Source organism: Battus philenor, unplaced genomic scaffold (genome assembly GCF_028537555.1).
Source record: "Battus philenor isolate CCGP_79_NKW_IND1 unplaced genomic scaffold, ilBatPhil1.0.hap1 SCAF_21, whole genome shotgun sequence".
In the NCBI taxonomy this organism is placed as follows: Eukaryota; Metazoa; Arthropoda; class Insecta; order Lepidoptera; family Papilionidae; genus Battus; species Battus philenor.
In genome coordinates, this window is record NW_027181684.1 from 11706748 (window position 1) to 11727008 (window position 20261).

Genomic DNA, 20261 nt, shown 5'->3' on the forward strand with positions numbered 1-20261 from the left:
AAAACTTATGCTTTATGCTTTTTCAATACTGCACGGCTATAGTTAGCGGGAAAAACGTTACGTATGCGCGTACGTTATGTGATGGTATCTATATTTGACCCTACAATTTATTTGTTTAAGAATCATTTGTTTTTCAATGAGAACTGTAAATGGCCTGAACGGAAAGTGCAGCGGGGGTCGTATACGCCCCACATGGCTAATATGTGCTAAGAAATCTACTCATATACGAAGCCTCGAAGGAATAAATTCGTTTGGAGATAGAAAAATAAATAAATTTTACGGTCGTTTTTAGAGACGAATGCTAATAATATCAAGTGCTCCGCTATTTCATTCCGACGTTTGTTTTTATCAAAACATCGGCTTTTTCCGCTGTCTAAATTTATTTGCCTATTTTTTTCCGGCTTAACGCTTGTTGCGGACTTGCTACATTTGTACCTATCACATTTATTTTTATTACGTCTTCAAAAGATTATTAGCTTTAAATGTATTTTAATTTCATAACACATTATCTTTTTATTGTTGTCATCTCGTCTAGTTGTTAACAGGATTAAATAAAACAAGAGGATTTAAAAAAAAATTGTGTCTGTTAAAATAACACAACTTATTAATATATAATGTAATTTGTTTTCTTTGGCTCATTAAACTAGTCTATTACATATATAACAAACAATAAATAAAGTGTATATATAAAAATAAACTGGATGTACAGTACCCGGCTGTAAATATGTGACAGAAAAGGTGCTCTACGAAGCCGAAATTAGCCGATTGTCACTTTCCAAAAGTCGATGTGCAATATTTATAGCCGGGTAATGTACCTATAATTAACGCTAAAGTGGTCATTTTGAAACGATAACAACCTATATATATAACATATACAAGTTATAAGAGAATTCCATCTTGAAAATTCGAATTCCGAAGGCATGTATTTACTATTGAAACCGTTGTGCCGCGCCTTAGTAATGTGTGCGGCGGGCCGCGGGAGGGAGGTAAAGATCGGCCGTTTTTATGTTCGCGACTGCTGTGCTCATTCTCTCTACCTCCCCGCTTTTTCCTAAGGCGCGGTACAGCAGTTTCGGTAGCACTATAATATATTGCTGAGGCACGGCGCTGTCTAATTTTGTATAAAATGATGCAGTATCAAGTGATCAATCTGATATATGTTACATGAATTTATTTTTTCTGTTTAAATGCGACAGGCCAATAATTTCTGACAATACGGTCTGCAGAGACAGATAATAAAAAAAAAATAATTTTAATATTTAATAGTTCGAATTTTGAAAACTCTTTCTTTCTATAGTATTGTTTCGTCATTAATATTTTTAAAACCATTTATTAATAGAGGGTTTCATGCATTGTATAGCAAGTGAGCAATACATTCTCCCCTATAAACAAACACCTATATGTTGCATAGTTACACAGATACCATTCATTTTTTATATGACATTCAAATTATTTATATTGAAATTGAAAGTATGTTTTTGTTTAAATAATAATATGTCACCTTAAATATAATTAAACAGCGATAATATTTAACCTGAAATCAATAACGTTGAGACTAAGTTATCAAAAGTTTCCTATAAATAAATTGAAATAGTTGTTTATTATTTTTGTACCGTGTTTAAAGGTTTTACTTATATTGTATTTTTAACTTTTAAGTTTCTTGATTTTTACATCATTACTAGAGATGGCACCGAAGTGTTGGGTTACTACAGAGTTACTCTTTTATATTTAAATAATGTAGGGATGCGAATAACAAATCGTTCCTCTACTTTATTTATGAGACAGGGACGTTTTTTTATCTGTTAATAATCATTTCATTTTTTCATTTATATTTCCATACTTTTCTGTCATGCTTCACATGATCTATCTATCTTCTACTTACATTCTAGAATTTCTATCTTTCTTACTACCGTTCATTCATTGCCTCACTCCCATCGCCTCTTTCCTTAAATATTCTTTATCTCATTTACTTAATATAAACTTGTTTACCATTTTACATTTGTTATTTGTTAATTATTGCTATATATCAAGGATTTATTGATTGATAAATAATTAGTTTATCTATCAAATAATTTATTTTTTTATTTCTGATATGTGTTTTCTATCACTTTTCCTTTTTATTACCTGCTCTACTATCCTCTTGCAGTATTCGAGGAACGCCGGCCAATCGCTGTTATCTGCCATAAGTGAAGCAATATTGTCTTCGCTTATCCTTTTACTTATCCTGCTTTCGGAATCGTACCGAAGTCCTCCGAATACGGGGCAGTCGGCTTCCAGATGCACTACGGTCTGGTCCATGCCTTCACAGAAACATGGCGGACTTTCCCTGAGCTTAACTAGTGAAGGCACTCGGAGAACCCCCCGTGCCCCATGAAAAGCTGGACTGGGACTGCATCTAGCTCTATACTACGGCGCACGCGATAGGCTGAGACGGCGTCCGGTAATCGAGACATCGGTCGAGTACATCGATATTACAATTCGAGTATATCGATAATACGAATCGTACACGATTATGCGTATATACACCAAAAATGGGACTGTTTAATCCTTCCTAGTTTCATATATTGACAGTTTATTTTAGATATAAAATTTTTATACAAATTAGAGAATTTCAAACTGTTAATAGGTAAATGGCTATATTCAATATCCGCCTACATTCTTACAAGGTTAGTTAAAGATCAACTTCAACCAGTCTCTGAAGCTGTGGGAAGAGCGACCCGTTCTGTCTTCAGGTAGCACAGGTCTCCACTATTTTATTTTCTAGATTTACATTGTTATTCAATTTCTGATCAATCGAGGCTGTTGAAGAAGGCTGTTCGCCTAAAATTCGTTTACGTAACATCGTCTCGGCTTCCTCGAGAACCTCGGCTCGGACCGTTACTAGATTTCTTTATTGGCCCCGTTTTGGTAGACCTCTAATTCACTCCATAGGAATATGTTTTACAAGAGTTTAACCCTTAAATGCATGGTATTTATTTATACTTTAAAAATATATATTTTGCAGATAAGTTCACTACAATGTAAGAAAAAATTATATATATATTTAAAAAAAACCCTATTTACCAACCCTATATAAATGTTGTAGCTTTTAGCCTTTATGTGTTATTAATTTTTTCATATATTTTTTTTCTTAAATGCCTAACATGTTCTCTTGTTCGTCATCTTCTTTTCTCCGTAGTATCTATCACTCTTTTCATTTCTTTCAGACATCATCTTACATCTCTCGCCTCAAATTCTAAGTTATCATATATTTTAATTTTACTTATCATACTAAATTATTATCTCACTTACTACATCATGGCTTAAGTCTATTATCTTATTTTCCTTTGTAGTATATACAGATACTATATATTTCTTTACAGTTAATAAAGGCTTAAGTTAGTTATATAGTTTTATATTATATTATATTAGTTATATATAACAGAAAGTAGGCTCTCACCGGACCCTGCGTTATTGTAACTAAGTCTTGTTACTAATTACAGCACTTTGTGTTATTTCTCTGCACAATCCTAGGAATATGGGGGGGCAGTTGATTGATGCCTACTAGGAGGAGAATATTGCTTTTCTGGATTTGAATTCCTATCTCTATTTCAGAGGCAGACCGAAGTCCTTTAAATAATGTACAGTCGGTCACGTGATGCACCACGGTCTATGTTACTGAATTTGGAAGCCGCCGAATTCTGAGGCGGACGCTTCATGGAGTGACCTTTGCCAAGACCACCAGGGGGGCCTTCGGCTTGAGCTGTCACTGAAGACGCGCTTAGCTTACTGACTTAAAGGCGCCTGTAAATCTCGGCCTGGTAGATAAATATCAGCTGGCTAACATTATTGTCAGTTCGGGAAGCGAGGAGTGGCTGTAGAAACTCCAACAACGCCCCCAGTAATAAAAAACATAAATTAATAAATTTATTTATTTATATAACATTATTCCGCCCATCCCCATAACCCGTGACTCTCTCTTATTGTTTCTCTATTATCTCTCCTCTGTCTCGTTACTGCACTGGCCTCTCCCTTTGCAATTGCCTTCTTCCTTTCCATTTTCTTCTGTCTATCCTCTAAATTCTTCTTCACTTGCTGCTTTACTACTTCTGGTGCTATCGTGCTGGCGGAAGTGTACGTCCTCATCGACCTGACGTCGGACAACGCTTTCTCTATCATCGCTAAACGGTACTTTTGCGAATTCTTGTCAAAGTCTGGTTCCTTTTCATCTTTTGATTCTTCATTCAGCACTAGTTCGGGAACTTCCTCATCATTCTTTGCTTGTTCTATCGTCAAGACATCAGTCTTCTCTGTTATCTGTTCGATTATCGGTTTCTTCTCATCATTCATTATTGATTCCTCAACCTGATAAAGAAAAAGAATGATATGTATATATTTATCACATATTTACTTTATTAATTACTTGTTTTCGAAAAACATAGAGCTAATTTAAATAATAATAGACGAACATATATTAGGGAATAGCTAATCATGTTATCACAGATAAAAAAAACAATATTTAGTAATGATGTCATTATCATATATGTACAATTTTATTATCTACATATCTTCAAAATATTTTAATAACCATGACTTGCCAATCACCACAGTGAATCCTAATTATATCCTAATAATATAAAAATCCTATTAACTATTCTAAAAACAATTTGTATAAAGTGATTAAAAATCTCTGTATAATCTGCTGCTGAATTATTTAAGCCTATCTAAAGCAAACAGTGCTTTAATTCAAGAATTGGCTTAAGCAAAGGCAAGATCATTTAACTCGATTAAGTAGAGAAGAGTCTGATGTGAAAGTGAACGCCAATGTATTGCAAGTTCACAAAATTTGTTGCGCAGGTCGTCAGCCCCGAGACTCTATAAACGTTACATAAGTCGTCAGCCCCGAGACTCTATAAACGTTACATAAGTCGTCAGCCCCGAGACTCTATAAACGTTACATAAGTCGTCAGCCCCGAGACTCTATAAACGTTACATAAGTCGTCAGCCCCGAGACTCTATAAACGTTACATAAGTCGTCAGCCCCGAGACTCTATAAACGTTACATAAGTCGTCAGCCCCGAGACTCTATAAACGTTACATAAGTCGTCAGCCCCGAGACTCTATAAACGTTACATAAGTCGTCAGCCCCGAGACTCTATAAACGTTACATAAGTCGTCAGCCCCGAGACTCTATAAACGTTACATAAGTCGTCAGCCCCGAGACTCTATAAACGTTACATAAGTCGTCAGCCCCGAGACTCTATAAACGTTACTACTAACCGAGAATAGTAATTGGCGTCTACAACGCGACACCTTCACGATGTGGATACATACATGTAAAGTTGAGAATTTACATCTACCAACAATACCATTGCAAAATTTTAAGAACTTTACTTAGCATCAATTTGTAATTCTATTCAATAATGTTCACTAGTTCTACTAAAATATTAATGTTGTATAGAAACCGATAATTATATTTATCCCAATTACAAAATTAATTGGTACCAATATCTCTGGTTGTCTTTCTCCACTTGAAACCTCTACCGCCTGGTGTCGGTCTTTATATAGGTACAATATTATTTTTCAGAAATTTCGATTTATCTACTATTTTTAAAACTAAATAATATTTAGTTCTTCTTTAATTTCTGAACGTCTCGTTCCTAGGTCTTACGTCATTAGGTACACCACTGCCTGTGCCCGCGTAATTTAAAAAAAGTCGATTTTATTTAAATTATTATTTGTTTGTATGTTGTATTTCGTAGTAGATTTATTGAAAAATTCTTTTATGGGTTATAGCCCTTAGCGCGTGTACAATTTTACGAAGAAATTTTTTAAATTAAATGTAGTCTATGTTACTTTTTATTACATCAGCGACCTATCAAATTTCTGATAGATTTACTTCAATTTTGCATATCTTAATGTTGGGAAATATACATAAATGTAAATAGTAAGTAAAGTAGTAGAAATGTAAAATTTTTCTTAAAAAAATTATATTATCAACATGCCTATAGCATACCTCTTTCCTGAGTGCTTCAACTTCATTATCCTTGTAATTTGGCTTTGTGTCCGCATCACCTGCATCATCATCACATTCAGACTGACTTTCTTCATCATCAGAGACTTGAAGTCCAATACCCATTTCCTGAAATGTAACACCAACTAAGTATTACTGTTGTGCATGTTTCTGTTTTTGAAACATACAAGTAAAACACTTGTAGAACTTGTTCCTGTCAAGTAAGCCTAAAATATTAAAGTTGGCAAGTTACATAATTTAGTTTAATTTGATAGCAAATATTATAACTGGTTGGTAACCGAGATATTACATAGGAGTGTATAAAAAATAAATAGAAGCATGACTATGTGAGAGGTTTCTCGCTTGTCGAAAAAAACCAGCAGTTTCACTGCAAAGTAAATGCAAATACATGACCATCTTAATATATATAAATCTCGTGTCACAATGTTTATACTCAATGGACTTCTAAACCACTTAACCGATTATAATAAAATTCGCACACCATGTGCAGTTCGATCTAACTTGAGAGATAGGATAGTTTAAATCTCAAATTATAGTCGCAATTTTAATTTATTGCTAATTATTGTCTGTTATTATTTGACAGTCACAATTATCTGTTAACTCCAAATGATTCTAACAGATGTCGATACCTTTCGACTGGGTTGAGTAAGTAATCAATAGATGGCGCTGCTATGGTAAATCTACGAACGTGTCATATAAGCTACATTTTAACAGCATAATTACCACGTGTTGTTGACGCTATAAAATTAATTAAATTTATTTTGTAGTGAACGAAATACCGTATAATTCAATTATTTCCACTTTTTAAATTTTCACAGCAACGCGTGGCCGGGTCAGCTAGTTGTTTATATATGTTATCTAGCAGTAAGTATGGATTTCTGTCCAGAATCGACAATAAGTCGTCCGGGTATATCTATCTACCTTGGATTTTATTTCTATATCTGATAAATGCCGCATACGCATTTATCAGCGGGCTGGCGGGCGGTGCATTTCATTGCACGACTACCACTGCATGTGCGTAAGTGGCTAAATATTGGTCCTTTTCTTACTTAGGATGGACTTACGCGAGGTAACGCTTGATTCCATTAAATATTTGGATGTTTTAGTCGTTTCTCCTAATTAAGTACAATAAGTATACAAAATTTGTAAAACCAAGCCTCATTTAATATTTGCTTTTACTGGATAAGTTATATGAGAACCAGTTTTAAAGAGGGTTTTAAATTTTTTTTAATCACCTCGTATAACGCCAATAACTTTGTAGTAAAAAAACTACCAAGACTGATATTAAACAAAAAAAAAATAATATTTAGTATCTTGAATTTTAAAATCCTTTCTTACATTATTTCTTGTTTTTTATATAATTGGTTTTTGTTACAAATGAGCCAATCAACTTGTTTATTCCAAATTCAAACTCACCTGAAGCAGTTCATCATCAACCATTTTAGTCCTCTTGTACCCAGAGCAAGCGATCTCGGTGTCCATCTCGTCGTCACGTTCCAGATCGTCAAATTTCGGATACAAATCACTTTCATAACCAAAGCGCTTCTTGAAGAATTCCCGTATACATTTCACGTCGCGGTCAAAGTACCTGAGAATATTTGGGTGATATTATTGTAATATATAAATAATAATCAAACGCTTTCTTTGATATAACTTTAATAGTACTACCATTATAACTGCTATCTATATTCCTTGACTAGATTCATTTTTATATCTATTTTTGATTATTAATACTGCTGTGATCAAAAAGGTTGGTGGATTTGTTAATATAATGTAAATTCTTTATTTATTCTTCAATGTAATCTCCGTCTGATAAAACACATTTTTGCAAACAATTTTTCTACTCCTTGAAACATTCCGAATAGTCTTTTTCCTAACCTTCTTTTTAATACCTTCAAGAATTTTTATTTCGTTTTTATCTCCTCGGTTATGTCGAAACAGCTTCTCCGCATTGGATTTTCAAGTTTGTTAAATAACTAGAATTTGCTTGGACCAAATCAAGCGAATATGGTGATGCAGAAATAGATCAGCCAAGTTTGATGCTTTTTCTTTTCAAAAAATCGGGCTAATTAGGCACCGATCGAGACTTGAGACATTTGAGACACAGAACATTGAAAGAGGTTTTGTATCTCAAAATTAGTTTGTGACAAACCAAATGACATTACAATTATTGACAAATGTTATAGACAGTCCTAAAAACCTAGAATAAAATTTACATGCAATAATACCCAGGAGATTTAAATGACAATTTCACCTTACGTTTTGATCATCATTTGAGCTCACAGTCATTCTACGACCCAAGTGGCAGGCTATATACATGCAGGACCATATAGTGTGCTGAACAGATGACCACTGGAGCCTTAACGCTCTAGATTGAAGACCACAGACTAACAAGCGCAGCATAGGGTTGTTAGAAAATGCTGGTCCCAGGCCGCTTTCAATTTATCATATTAGAGATCTGTGGGTGTGGCTAATGTCCAACAGTGGCTGAAATAATGATGATAATTGATAAAGTTTAATCTATATACAACAAAAAGAATATACTAACAATTCAGCGTTAGGATGGTTAGTGGACACCATCTGTGGGAAGTCAATGATGATGGGACGACCTTCTTCATCCAGCATTATGTTGAACTCATTGAAATCTCCGTGTATCACTCCACAGTTGCCCAAACGCACTATGAGGTTCATCAGTTCATCATACAGTGATTCCGGATCAGCAACTGAAGTTACATGTGTCCTGAAAATTATCTCCATCTTTTAAAATCCATTAAGGGATATTACCTCTCCTAATATGTTTACTCAACAGGAAGTAGCCTACAACACTCTAACACAAACTGTTCAGAACAGCAAGTGATAGGATTGTATGGAAATAGTGAGAGGAGGTCTTTGACAGCAAACAGCCTTATATACACAAAAAAAGTTTATAGACAGATATAGTACATATAATATAATACATATATATGTGTGTATATATATATATATATATATATATATATATATATATATATATATATATATATATATATATAAAAATATATATATATATATATATATAAGTGGAAGTGAAAATAAATATATGTAAAGTGTAAGTAATGAATTGTCATATAAAGAGAGATTGATTTTATGGGTAAAAGCTTTAGAGAGGAGAATGTATAGCTCTGTAGCTATAATTGATAATAAAGTAAAATAGAGTATTTTCAAAATTTGGATTACTACACTTGTCACATTCCAAACAAATAGTTAATCAATGTAAATCATATGTCAAGGTGATCATGTCAGTGTTGGACATAGCTCTCATATCTTTAACCAATCCAAAGATCTATTATTTGAATCGAAAAGTAATATCATTTCTGTCAACATATTGTCGATAATGAAGGTAACCATATTGTTGATCAGAAATAAAAACTTGTTTAAAATATAGTTGAGTGAATTTAACTTAAGAAAGTGACATTACTTTCCGGTCCTCCTAATATATATAATGCTATGCTATAAATTGTCATCGACTGGGAAGGGAAAGCCATAACACTATATTTTTTAATATAGACACTCTAATGAACACAGGAAATTAGAGGAATACTGTGCCGGCATCAGTATTTTGGTCCAAAAGTTGGTGCCTTCACCAACTTAACTTAGAGAGAGTTAATTCATTAGAAAAATTGGTAGGCTTAGAAAACTTAGTTAAGGTTGCTAGATGCAGACTGCACAAGACTGTTCATCAAGGCGATCTTTGGGGGAGGCCTATGCCTTGCAATGATCACTTATCCGCTGACAAGTTAATAATAATGAATCTATGGACAGATATAACTTAAAAAAACTTATTTATAGTGAACACTTACAAAGGTCCTCCTTGCACAAGCTCCATAACAACACAATGTCTGTTGAAGTCTATAGGCTTGGGGACAGGAAAACCCCTGTCATACAAAGCCTTCATGTAAGCAAATTCTTTGGTGGCTGATATTCTTGAGAGATACAGCCATGACGCACGATTTCTGTGAGCGTGGTAATCTCGCTTATCCTTTACATTTCTAAAGCAGGTTCGGCCCAATCTAAATGAAAGAAAATGAGTAAATCAAAAAATGGCATTCAAAAATCATATATGAAAACAGGACTCTTTTCTTGGATTTCTATTTTTTAATTTCCAAATAGAGATAAAAAGTCATGGAAAGAATGTTGAATATAAAAACTAACAGTGTAACTTCTCTGTGCACTTTAATCTTGCTAACAAAGACAGTTTGCTTTTGGTTATGCTTTATTCAATTGATGTTAGACACTGTTGGCCTTTCTGGCTTTTACAGCTTTTTTAGACTCAGAGCCTGTGGATCCAAAATCTTTGAGCTAATAAATTTAAAAAAAAATCTTTGTCTGATTTGTCACCCGATGTATAGTTTGACTACTCGGTTTTAGGAGAAAGGTGTGAACCTATTTTCTTCTTTCTTTAGTAATTGTTATGTTCTATACTGTGGGTCTCCAGCATGCAGCAACCTGAGTCACATTTGGAGAATTATTTTTAATCCTATTATTTGTCAAATTGTTACAATGTTCTCATATGAAATATTTCAATGCACCTTAAAATTTGTGAAATATTTTCACTAATCAGTATAACCAATTATTAATTACTCACCTAATTTTGAAAAAATTTATACACGAGTAAAATACATAAATGTGTATTTTGTCATGCATTCCATATAAATACCTATTTAGTCTTGGCTCAAAAAAACATAAATTTTGAAAAAATTACTTGCACCTCCATGCAGAATTAGGGCAATATCACTTGCTTGCAAACCAATTGCAGAGATAGAACAAGAGACTAACTATCAAAGAGTTTGGCTTACCCCCTTATTCATCAACATATTACTGTAAGTGGCTTGCATGGCAGGACAATGTATCTCTTGATGAGTTTGTTTCCCAATAGTGGCCAAAATGACAGTATCTTATAAAACTATATACATATTAATATAAATACCTGTGCAGTTTCAAACACAAAGGGTTTCTATCCTCATCGGCCACCGTGTAAATATTGGACTCCTTGCCAACTCCTATCTGGTTACCAAATGAAGCGATAACCTTCCTGTTCGTCAAAGCTTTGAGAGCCAAGTAATCATAACCAGCATTTGTTAAACGGTAACCATCATCTAAAAATAATATGTTGCAATTTTAATTCAACATTGAAATTCCCCTTTTTTTTGTTTTAACAACAACTGAATGTAAAAACTATGTGACACCAAAAAAGACTTCAAAGTACTAAGTGCCTTCTCATTTATTTATTCATACTATTCTCCAACTAGAATCATTTGTAGTGATTCTGTTTGTCACAAGAAGAATGTCAGAAGCACTCAATTTATCACAGAAACTAATTGAGCCATACTATAAAGACATTGTTCAAGTAAACACTACAATGATATAAAACTGACATTGACCAGACAGAATCCTACAATAAACTTCAAAGGGTTTATGATCACTTTCACATTATCCTTAACAGGAGAGCTACACATTTCTAGCAAAGCAGCCCAAGCAGTAGTATCCCAGCAGTCCATAAGTACAAGTCTTGGTATGATTTTAGGAAACATGTTCAATTCTTGGGATGCAATCTTATATAATTCACATTTTGTGCATTAATTATATAAGATTGCCGCTGCTCACAAATGAGTGTCCAGTACATGGGCAGCAGTGTCCCCTGGGTACCATAACAGCACACTGCTTTCCTGCCTGCCAAGTGGGGCAATTATGTTTTATCCTCCCACAGATATCCTTGGGGGAAGTGTATGCCTTACACTGCGTGGCTAGGGGTTGAAATGGCAACAATAATGACAATTCCAAAGATTTATAATTACTTAAATTATCCTTTACATTACCTTTAATCTCTTTTAAATTTATTATATAATAATTCAGATTTATTATATGGCAGTAAAAATCTTAAAAATCAATGTTCACCTTATAATTACACAAATAAAGAAATTGTTTTTGTTGTTAAACAGTTGAAACAGCTGTTTTGTACTCTTTTTGTTTTCACTCTTAAAATAATATTTTTTTGGTTTATTTTGCTACTCACTGAAAATGATTACTAGAACAATTTTAATTTCATTTATTTAATTATAACATTTTATTTTATCTTGTTGAATCAAATAATGTCTTGTGGAATCAATTAATGTCAAAATCTAAATAAGCTATTAAAGTTGATGTTATATATATTTTTTATTATTATTATGTATATTCTCTGCATATATAAAGTTTCAGTTGAGAACCTGTGATAACCGGACAAAATAATGACTAGTTTGGTCTTTATAAGATATAAATTGTTCATCTAAAGTATATTTACTCATTGTGGAAAAGTTTTACGTTTGTTACCAATAATTTGGCTCATATACTAAAAAATTTATTGATATATACATACAGTGTTTGCCACGCTCGTATGTCAATAGCCTGTGTTTACACAGTTCTTTCATAAGTTTGTGAACTCCTCCGTGACGTAGATTTGCTATAGACGCTACCAGCGAACCGGGGACTAGTTCATGGTTCTTCATTCCCATTTCAACCTAAGAAATATACTGAGCATTATAGCAGGTTATATTATAATTAATATCATTGTTCTTTTTAAACCTTACCGCTGTGAGTACACGAAAGTCTTCGCCGGACAGATAACGCAAAATCGCTACATCTAATTTGCCCATTTTAAAGTTTTATTTAGTTGACAATTTTTACAAATGTAGTTCGGATATAATAAGGCAATAATAAAAACATGCTCATCGAGACTTGTGACAAGCAAAAGAAAAAAAAATATATTTGACGTTACTTTCATTGACATAATAGTCATACACCCATAAAAAGTATTGTTATCATTATACAATAAATATATTGTAATATTATATTACTATGTTTGTATAATTTCTGTACATATGAATATAATAACACCCTCCGTATATTGTCATAATTGCACAGAAATACTAATAAATTAAAATACATAAGTTTTACTCCATACCTTGCAACAAAGGAAATGTAGAAAATGAAAGGAATAGCAGGATCATTAATAAAGTAAAGGAAGGATTCTTTAAAAAATATTTACAAAGTAACATAAATCGTTTTAAAAGAATTAGTAATAATAAGAATTTCTATTGTTATCTACATATTCTCTCTTCATTTTATCTGTCATAAGCAAATGTCGCTTTAATTTGAATGTATTTTGAACAGTGATTTTTAATCCCAGTTTAGGTTATTTTATGTTTTATTTTTCAGATAATTACTCTTCTTTGTATACAACAAACTTTCCTCTCACCTCTGTTCTAAATAAACGTATTCAGTAAGTAAATGTTTATTTATATCACTTTTGGTTTATTTATTTTTTTATTGACATCTAGGATAATTTATGCTTATGTTTTTTTGTACTTTGTATTTGCAGCTTAATTTACTTAACAAAATTACCATAATTTTTTGGCCTTGAGACACGGTAGAAAAGTTTAAAATGAATTTAAACAGCATGGGCTTTAACAACGGTACTATTACCCTGGATGAACCACTTGATATTTATTATTCCGGGCAAGTGTTATCAGGAAAAATTGTTTTCGAATTAGATAAACCACTACAATTTTCAGGTAATTAAATCATTCATATCCCTTCTACTTATTGAGTAAGATAAACAAACCTGTGTCTGAAGAGTTTCTCAACAGGTAATTTTTTTTTCATTATAGTATTTTAAATAAATCTAGGTTGCTAGTTGTTTGTATAACTATATACTGCATAAGTATTCCTTTGACATTTTTATTGATTTATATAGATTTTAAATGAATCTTCAAAGAATCATTAAAATTAGACATAGGCAAGTTATTGCAAAGTATCATTATGTAGTATAATAGCAAACAAATCTTTACATCCTGTGTGGTAATTGATTACATTTTATGTATGCATATGCATAAATAATATATAAGGTAGAAATGACCACAGTATAGAACTGTAATAATAGTTTGTTAGAGAAGTAATTTTTCTTTCTCTCTCTCCCTTTTTCAGCTGATAGATGCCCACTGCAAGGCCTAAGTCTCCCCCCCAAATATATCTATGGGGAGGTATATCATTATTGACAAGTGGGTTGGCAATCAAATTGTAGCATTATGGTACACAATGGACACTTCTGCCAATCCTCTGAAATCTTTTCTGTGCAGTGTGTAGTGGCCAGTAATCCTGTGTAATTAATGCATAGTGTGAATTGGGAATCAATCCCAGGATAAAATGTTTTAGACCCGCAAATTGAGGTTTTAAGTCTCAGTTTTCGACTGCTAGGCTACCATTTCTCAATAATTTTTAACTATGCTCAATTCAAAATCTTTACATCAGGCCAACAATATTTCTAGCTAGATTTTCGTAGTCTCATGTAATCTGTTAGATGTAACTAAGAAACTATATATCTGTGTATATTTTGAAATTTGGTTCATATTTTTTAGCCCAGACAGCTATACTTTGTTTTTTACTCATCTCTTCGTCTTGACTCTTATTTTTAGTGTTACCTTTATATTAATTTTTATTATTATTAAAATTATTTCACAGCTATAAAAGTTGCTTATAATGGAGAAGCAAATGTTAATTGGACTGAACAGCAAGTAGAGATGTACTCAGGTGTTAAGACATACAAGGATGTGGTGTACAAGGGCTATGAACTGTACTTCAATGTTGTACAATGTGTTTCCGAAGGCACTGGTAGGTTTCAATTAATTTATCAAATTTTTTAAACAAATTGTTTAAGGATTTTACTTTTCTTTAAGTAAAACTTAAGTATGAGTATTTATTGAAAATCTTTCACCATAGAACAAGTATTTTTTAAATCAACATCAAAAACAGGAAGTGCAAGATACTTGGTGAGAGATATGACTTATCTACAAAAATATATCATTATATTTAAAAAAACTGAATCTAGGCCTAAAAACTCCTGGAGTTATCTCACAAATTATGTTAACTAGGATAAGCCTTTGACTCCATGATTAGTAATTTAATACAGGATTACTCAGACAGGAAGGTTGTTTTTTGAAGTCTGGCCCTGCCTTCCAATGTGCTTGGTCTTTTATGTTTGCACTGCTCGTAATTCTGGTAGTATGGGAAGCAATGTTTCATTCTTTACAATCCAGGCCTAAAATATACATAACTATTACCGTTATGTATATTTACCAAGATAATAAGTTTATTAACTATTGCACTTAACATATAAGATCCCTATCTAATATACATTTACATTATAAAAGGATTATAATTATAGTTGGCTTAGTTGTTAGCTTTTAATATAACATAATGCCTGCCTTAGGAGGGGGTGGTACCACCTTCATTGAGAATCTATGACCTTGATTATAAAGGTGGTAATTAGAGTTTGATGATCTATTTTATTATAACCATAAGAAGACAACTTATTCAGATGATGGATGCTTAGAGTTTCTTTCCACTATTAGCAGTTTCATTATCATTTCAGCTGTTGATTGACCACTACGGGATATTGGTCTCCTCCATAGACTTTTAATTGAACTGTTTGGAAGCGGCCAGCATCCAGTGTCTTCCAATGGCCTTGATAAGGTCGCTTGTCTATCTTGTGGGTGGATGTTCTACACTGTACTTCGGTGTAGCGTTGGATTCTGTTGAGCTCTATAATTAGTAAAGGCATTGTCATGTGACTTTACAAAGGATAGGTATATATAAATGGAGCAATATTAGGTTATGTAATTGTCTAAGTTATAAGACGCTATTGAAGCCTGTGTGCATTTACTTTATACTAGCCAATATTGGCAATACTGAGTTTATGTATTACCCACTTTGGTATGGTTGTGTATGTATGTATCATTGGTAAAAAAACTTTACCCACAGTTGAACGTCGACTATAGCCGACTGCAGTAATATGAATGAAGACAGCACTAATTTTATCTAAAGGAAAAAAAATAGTTAATCAGATTTCTAGGACACTCCATTGTTATTGTTAGGCAGTTTTAATAATTAAATAACCTAAATATGCCCAATTACTTGCAGCTGTGGTTACAAATAAGTGTGCCAGTAATAATTACAAGCCTGAAAGGTTTTATTGCTACCACACCTCGAAAAGCCACTGAAAATTCAATGAAACAATATTGCCACTGTCTAATCAATTTTTCATTTATTAAAATAAAACCCAACATATTGACACATCTGAATAACAACAAACACTGTGTTAATTACATTATAGTTAATATTCGCTTTTAATGTAACACAATCTCATCATAAATTTGTTAAAGATCAAGACTGATTCAGTGTCGCTGTGAGAAGCTATACGCGGCAGGTGAAAGCCTGTTCGGGTACATATAACGGCTGTCGACGTCATTAAGTTACCAGATTGTTTTTGGCTGATGGGTAGTGAGGCTATTGGTTCCAGTATACAAAATAGAAATTTATGTTTCAGGGATAAATGTTCTTCCAGCTGGACAACACTCTATTCCTTTTGCTTTCCAAATACCATACAATGTGCCGTCTTCTTTCGATGGTGATAAGGGGAATATTACTTACAAAATAACTGCATCTGTTGAACTTCCGCCGACTTTTATCCAACAGCTGGTGAAAACTTTTGAAGTTGTCGCACCTATGGATTTAAATAAGGACACTACAGGAGATGTTAAGGTAGGTGACCATGTGTGATTTGATGAAACCACTGACAAACAGACTTGTTAGTGTACAAAAATACTGTTGTACATGTATTAGGGGGACAGAAAAGTAATGTCACTTTCTTAAGTTGAAATCACATGATTACATTATTTGCAAGTTTTTATTAAGTTTTTTTAAGTATTTTCACCTTCATTATCAACAACCTTTTGCCATCTAGTATACAAACTTTCAATGCAGAAGCGGTAAAAATCAAACGGTTATACTGTATAATGTGTCGGCAGAAACGACATTACTAGAGTCCCAAAATGAACTCTAGAGGAATCACTTCCCATTACATACAAAGTCCCAAAATAGGATTTTTATAAATATAACACATATAGTGTTTAATATAGTTTTTAAAAAAGTCTCTGAAATTTGAAACTTGATTATCTATTAAACCGAACTGGGCTCTTGCACAGCAAATTACAGCACATATGCTCTCTTGAATAAATAGGTTCATGTTTCATCTGTGGAAGAAAATATTAAAAAGATAACATCAGAGCTATTTTTAATGTTGCCTAATATCATTATAATTCCATCTACTTTTCTATTTGCATGTTTATTTAATCTAGAAGTATATTCTTTGTTAATTATAAATATGAAAATTTTAGAGACCGATTGAGATGGAGTTTGAAGAGTTCTACAGTTGTTGCTGCAGCTCCCAACCCATTACGATGAAGATAAAGTTGCCCGTGTCTGGTTATTGTCCTGGACAAAGCTTGCCCATCACCATCGATGCACAGAACCATTCTAACACGGAGATATCTAAAATTATCTTCCATTTAGTTATGGTAATATATAATTTTAATGTAAAAAAATTTTAAAACTATTGATAGTATTCTTTTATATAATAATTAAGACAGTAATTTTTTTTGGCTTCTGTTTTGAGGACTTCCCTTATCATGGTTAAGGACTATTTATAAAATTAATAATTTTTCTCTGAATATTATTATTGTCATGCTCCGCTCTCATCCATCTTAATATCTTTCATTTATTTCTCTGTTTTTTTCCTACGCCATATCTTGGTTACTCTTTCTTATCTTTCCTTTCGTACTCACTTCTTTCGCCTTCTCTGCGGGATCCTACATTTAGATTTTCTTTTATATTCGACCTTGTCTTATCTCAAGAATTAATTTTGCCTAAGAATTTCATTTTGTAATTTTTCATTTGTATCATGGTTGTTATTGCGGGGTATTCCCATATCTTGTCACATTCTCGGCCACCAGTCAGTCTTGGACCAAGCATCTATCCGGTCAAGTATTAATATGAACATAAATAAATCTTATCACATTTTATATCTGTAATTGAACTGAAAAAGAGTATACTTTTTTATAGAGAGAGAGACACCACAGTCGTGATCCAGTATCGGAGTATATTCCTCCAGAGAAAGTCATTGCCACAATGAAGAAGGGGCCAATTTTGGCGAAAACCAAGCGGGTTTACTTGTGTGATATGCCGGTACCTGAGTTCATAGCTCCGAATCTAGAAAACTGTAACATTATAGACATTGGTTACTTCTTCAAGGTATGTAAAACTGAGTTTTGAGACAAAATTTATATTACAATATAAAGAATTACATAGCAGATAAATCTTGAGAAATAATTGTTCTGTTGCTAAGGAAACTGTTAAAGTGATCACAAAAAAAAACACATCTAACTTATTATGAGTTCTTCTCAGATTAAAGTGCATTTGGAACCCATACCTTCATTCTAAGTTGAGGGATATCACTATAGAAGAATTCAATTTGATACTGGAAATATTAATAAAATATTTGCCTGTGCATATGTACTTAAAGTTCAAATGACTTACATAAAGTTGTTTTGTATTGAAATAATTATAGCAAATAGGCAAAAGGTTAACAATACATGCCTTTGAAATTTTTTATTCATTTGATAATTTCATTATGTTAGTAAGATGTCCACTATTGGACTTAAGCCACTGTTAAAGATTTGCAATGAGAGTGGTAGAGTGACATTTATCTTCACCTTCAAGTTAGACCTTGTAGACTTCATACTGTTCTTAATTATTAATTTAAAGGTAGATATTTTAGAAGAAGCAGAAAACGTGATTGATTTTTACCGCTCCAGCATTGAAAATTTGTATACTAGATAGCAAAAACTTGTTGATATCGAAGGTGAATATATTGTTGATTAGAAATAAAAACTTGTTAAAAATGTAGTCGTGTGAATTTAACATAAGAAAGCGACATTACTTTTTGGTCCCCTTAATATATATAAAATAAAATTTATTTGTAGGTATGTCAGCTATATGAAGTATTTCTTCACATAGTGTTGATTGTAAATAAACTTCAATTTCTTTCAAGGTAACTATCAAACTATCGGGATGCAACAATGACCTACATAATGAGAGTGAAATATACATTGGAATGATACCGTTAGAGATATCAACAGGAGGTGCTCCATACATCCACCCGATGATCCATAGCCTGCCAAAAGCGCCCCTTCCTGACCCGAACCTCGCACCAACATCTTTCCCTCCATCATACATGTCCGGAGAAGGCCCAATACAGTATAATGCAAATATAAATAATTTAAACACAATGAACCATTCTCCATATGGCAGTAAGAACAGCATAAATGTGAACATTCCTCTCATTGATGCACGGTCCAGTCCAAATCTACCATATCCCACACCAACAGCTCCTTACCCGATTGAAGGGAAGCCAGAGCCTTATGAAATAGGTTTTAAAATATAAACATCATCTTCGTCATCATGACAGCCAATAGATGCCTACTACTTAGAATAGGCATCTCCTTAAGATAGCTTTGATGACCGGTGCTCTTATTTAGTAACTTCTCGCAACTTTGACTATGTCATTGATCCAACTGGTGAAGTATCTACAACGCACAAATGATATGCCACGCCCACTGCCACTTCAGACGAGAAATTCTTCTGGGATGACTTTGGTTCTTCTGATCTTATCATCTCTGAAGATCCGAGCATAACACTCTCTCCATAATCTCATGGTGACTTTGAGCCTCCTTATAAGGCCCATCGGTAACAAACACTTTTGGATCCATAAGTCATCACCAGCGATACATAATGCTAGTAATGCGTCTGATAAAGATTGTTTAAGGATTTTTGAAAGATATTTATTATAAATGTGATTCATTTAAAAAATCAACTAAGAGCATTTGCTTTGTCAATATTGACAATTAAAACTATCTGATGTGGTCTAAATACAGACTTTCATCACTGCCAAGTACAATATATATAAATAGCATCTTATCACCTCGATTTAAACTTCACTGGACTTAAACTATAAAGAGCTAAAATATAAAGATTTACATATATATTGTTATATTAGATTGGTTATATATAACTTTAATATAATGCAAGTGTATATTTTATATATAAATATACATATTTTTCTATATAAGAAGCTTTATCAATGTTAGAAATTGGATGAAATTTGAATATATTATCTGTACTCGAAAAAAAATTTTTAGGTTAACAAGTTTTTGGCGCGGAACGCCTTGTTTTTACTAGTCTATATTACAATTGTCATGTCTGGAGGATATGAGTTTTCGTTATAAACCTAATACAAAGAAATTAAAAATTAATGTTATACATTTTATTGTGCCATATT

General features: G+C 32.8%; 2 protein-coding genes across 2 annotated transcripts; one reads left to right on the top strand and one right to left on the bottom strand.

Moving 5' to 3' along the window:
• Window positions 1-3896: 3896 nt before the first annotated feature.
• On the bottom strand, window positions 3897-12763 carry RIOK2 (RIO kinase 2). The gene is made up of 8 exons (XM_068766459.1): window positions 12619-12763; window positions 12408-12549; window positions 10980-11148; window positions 9853-10062; window positions 8562-8753; window positions 7430-7601; window positions 5996-6121; window positions 3897-4344 (listed from the first exon to the last, which is right to left on the bottom strand). Exons 1-8 carry the CDS (start codon window positions 12682-12684, stop codon window positions 3925-3927), a joined length of 1497 nt encoding a protein of 498 aa, XP_068622560.1. The 5' UTR covers window positions 12685-12763; the 3' UTR covers window positions 3897-3924.
• Window positions 12764-13218: 455 nt separating this feature from the next.
• On the top strand, window positions 13219-20261 carry LOC137923320 (arrestin domain-containing protein 2-like). The gene is made up of 7 exons (XM_068766539.1): window positions 13219-13310; window positions 13410-13602; window positions 14549-14698; window positions 16413-16627; window positions 17263-17442; window positions 17987-18175; window positions 18975-20261. Exons 2-7 carry the CDS (start codon window positions 13473-13475, stop codon window positions 19365-19367), a joined length of 1257 nt encoding a protein of 418 aa, XP_068622640.1. The 5' UTR covers window positions 13219-13310; window positions 13410-13472; the 3' UTR covers window positions 19368-20261.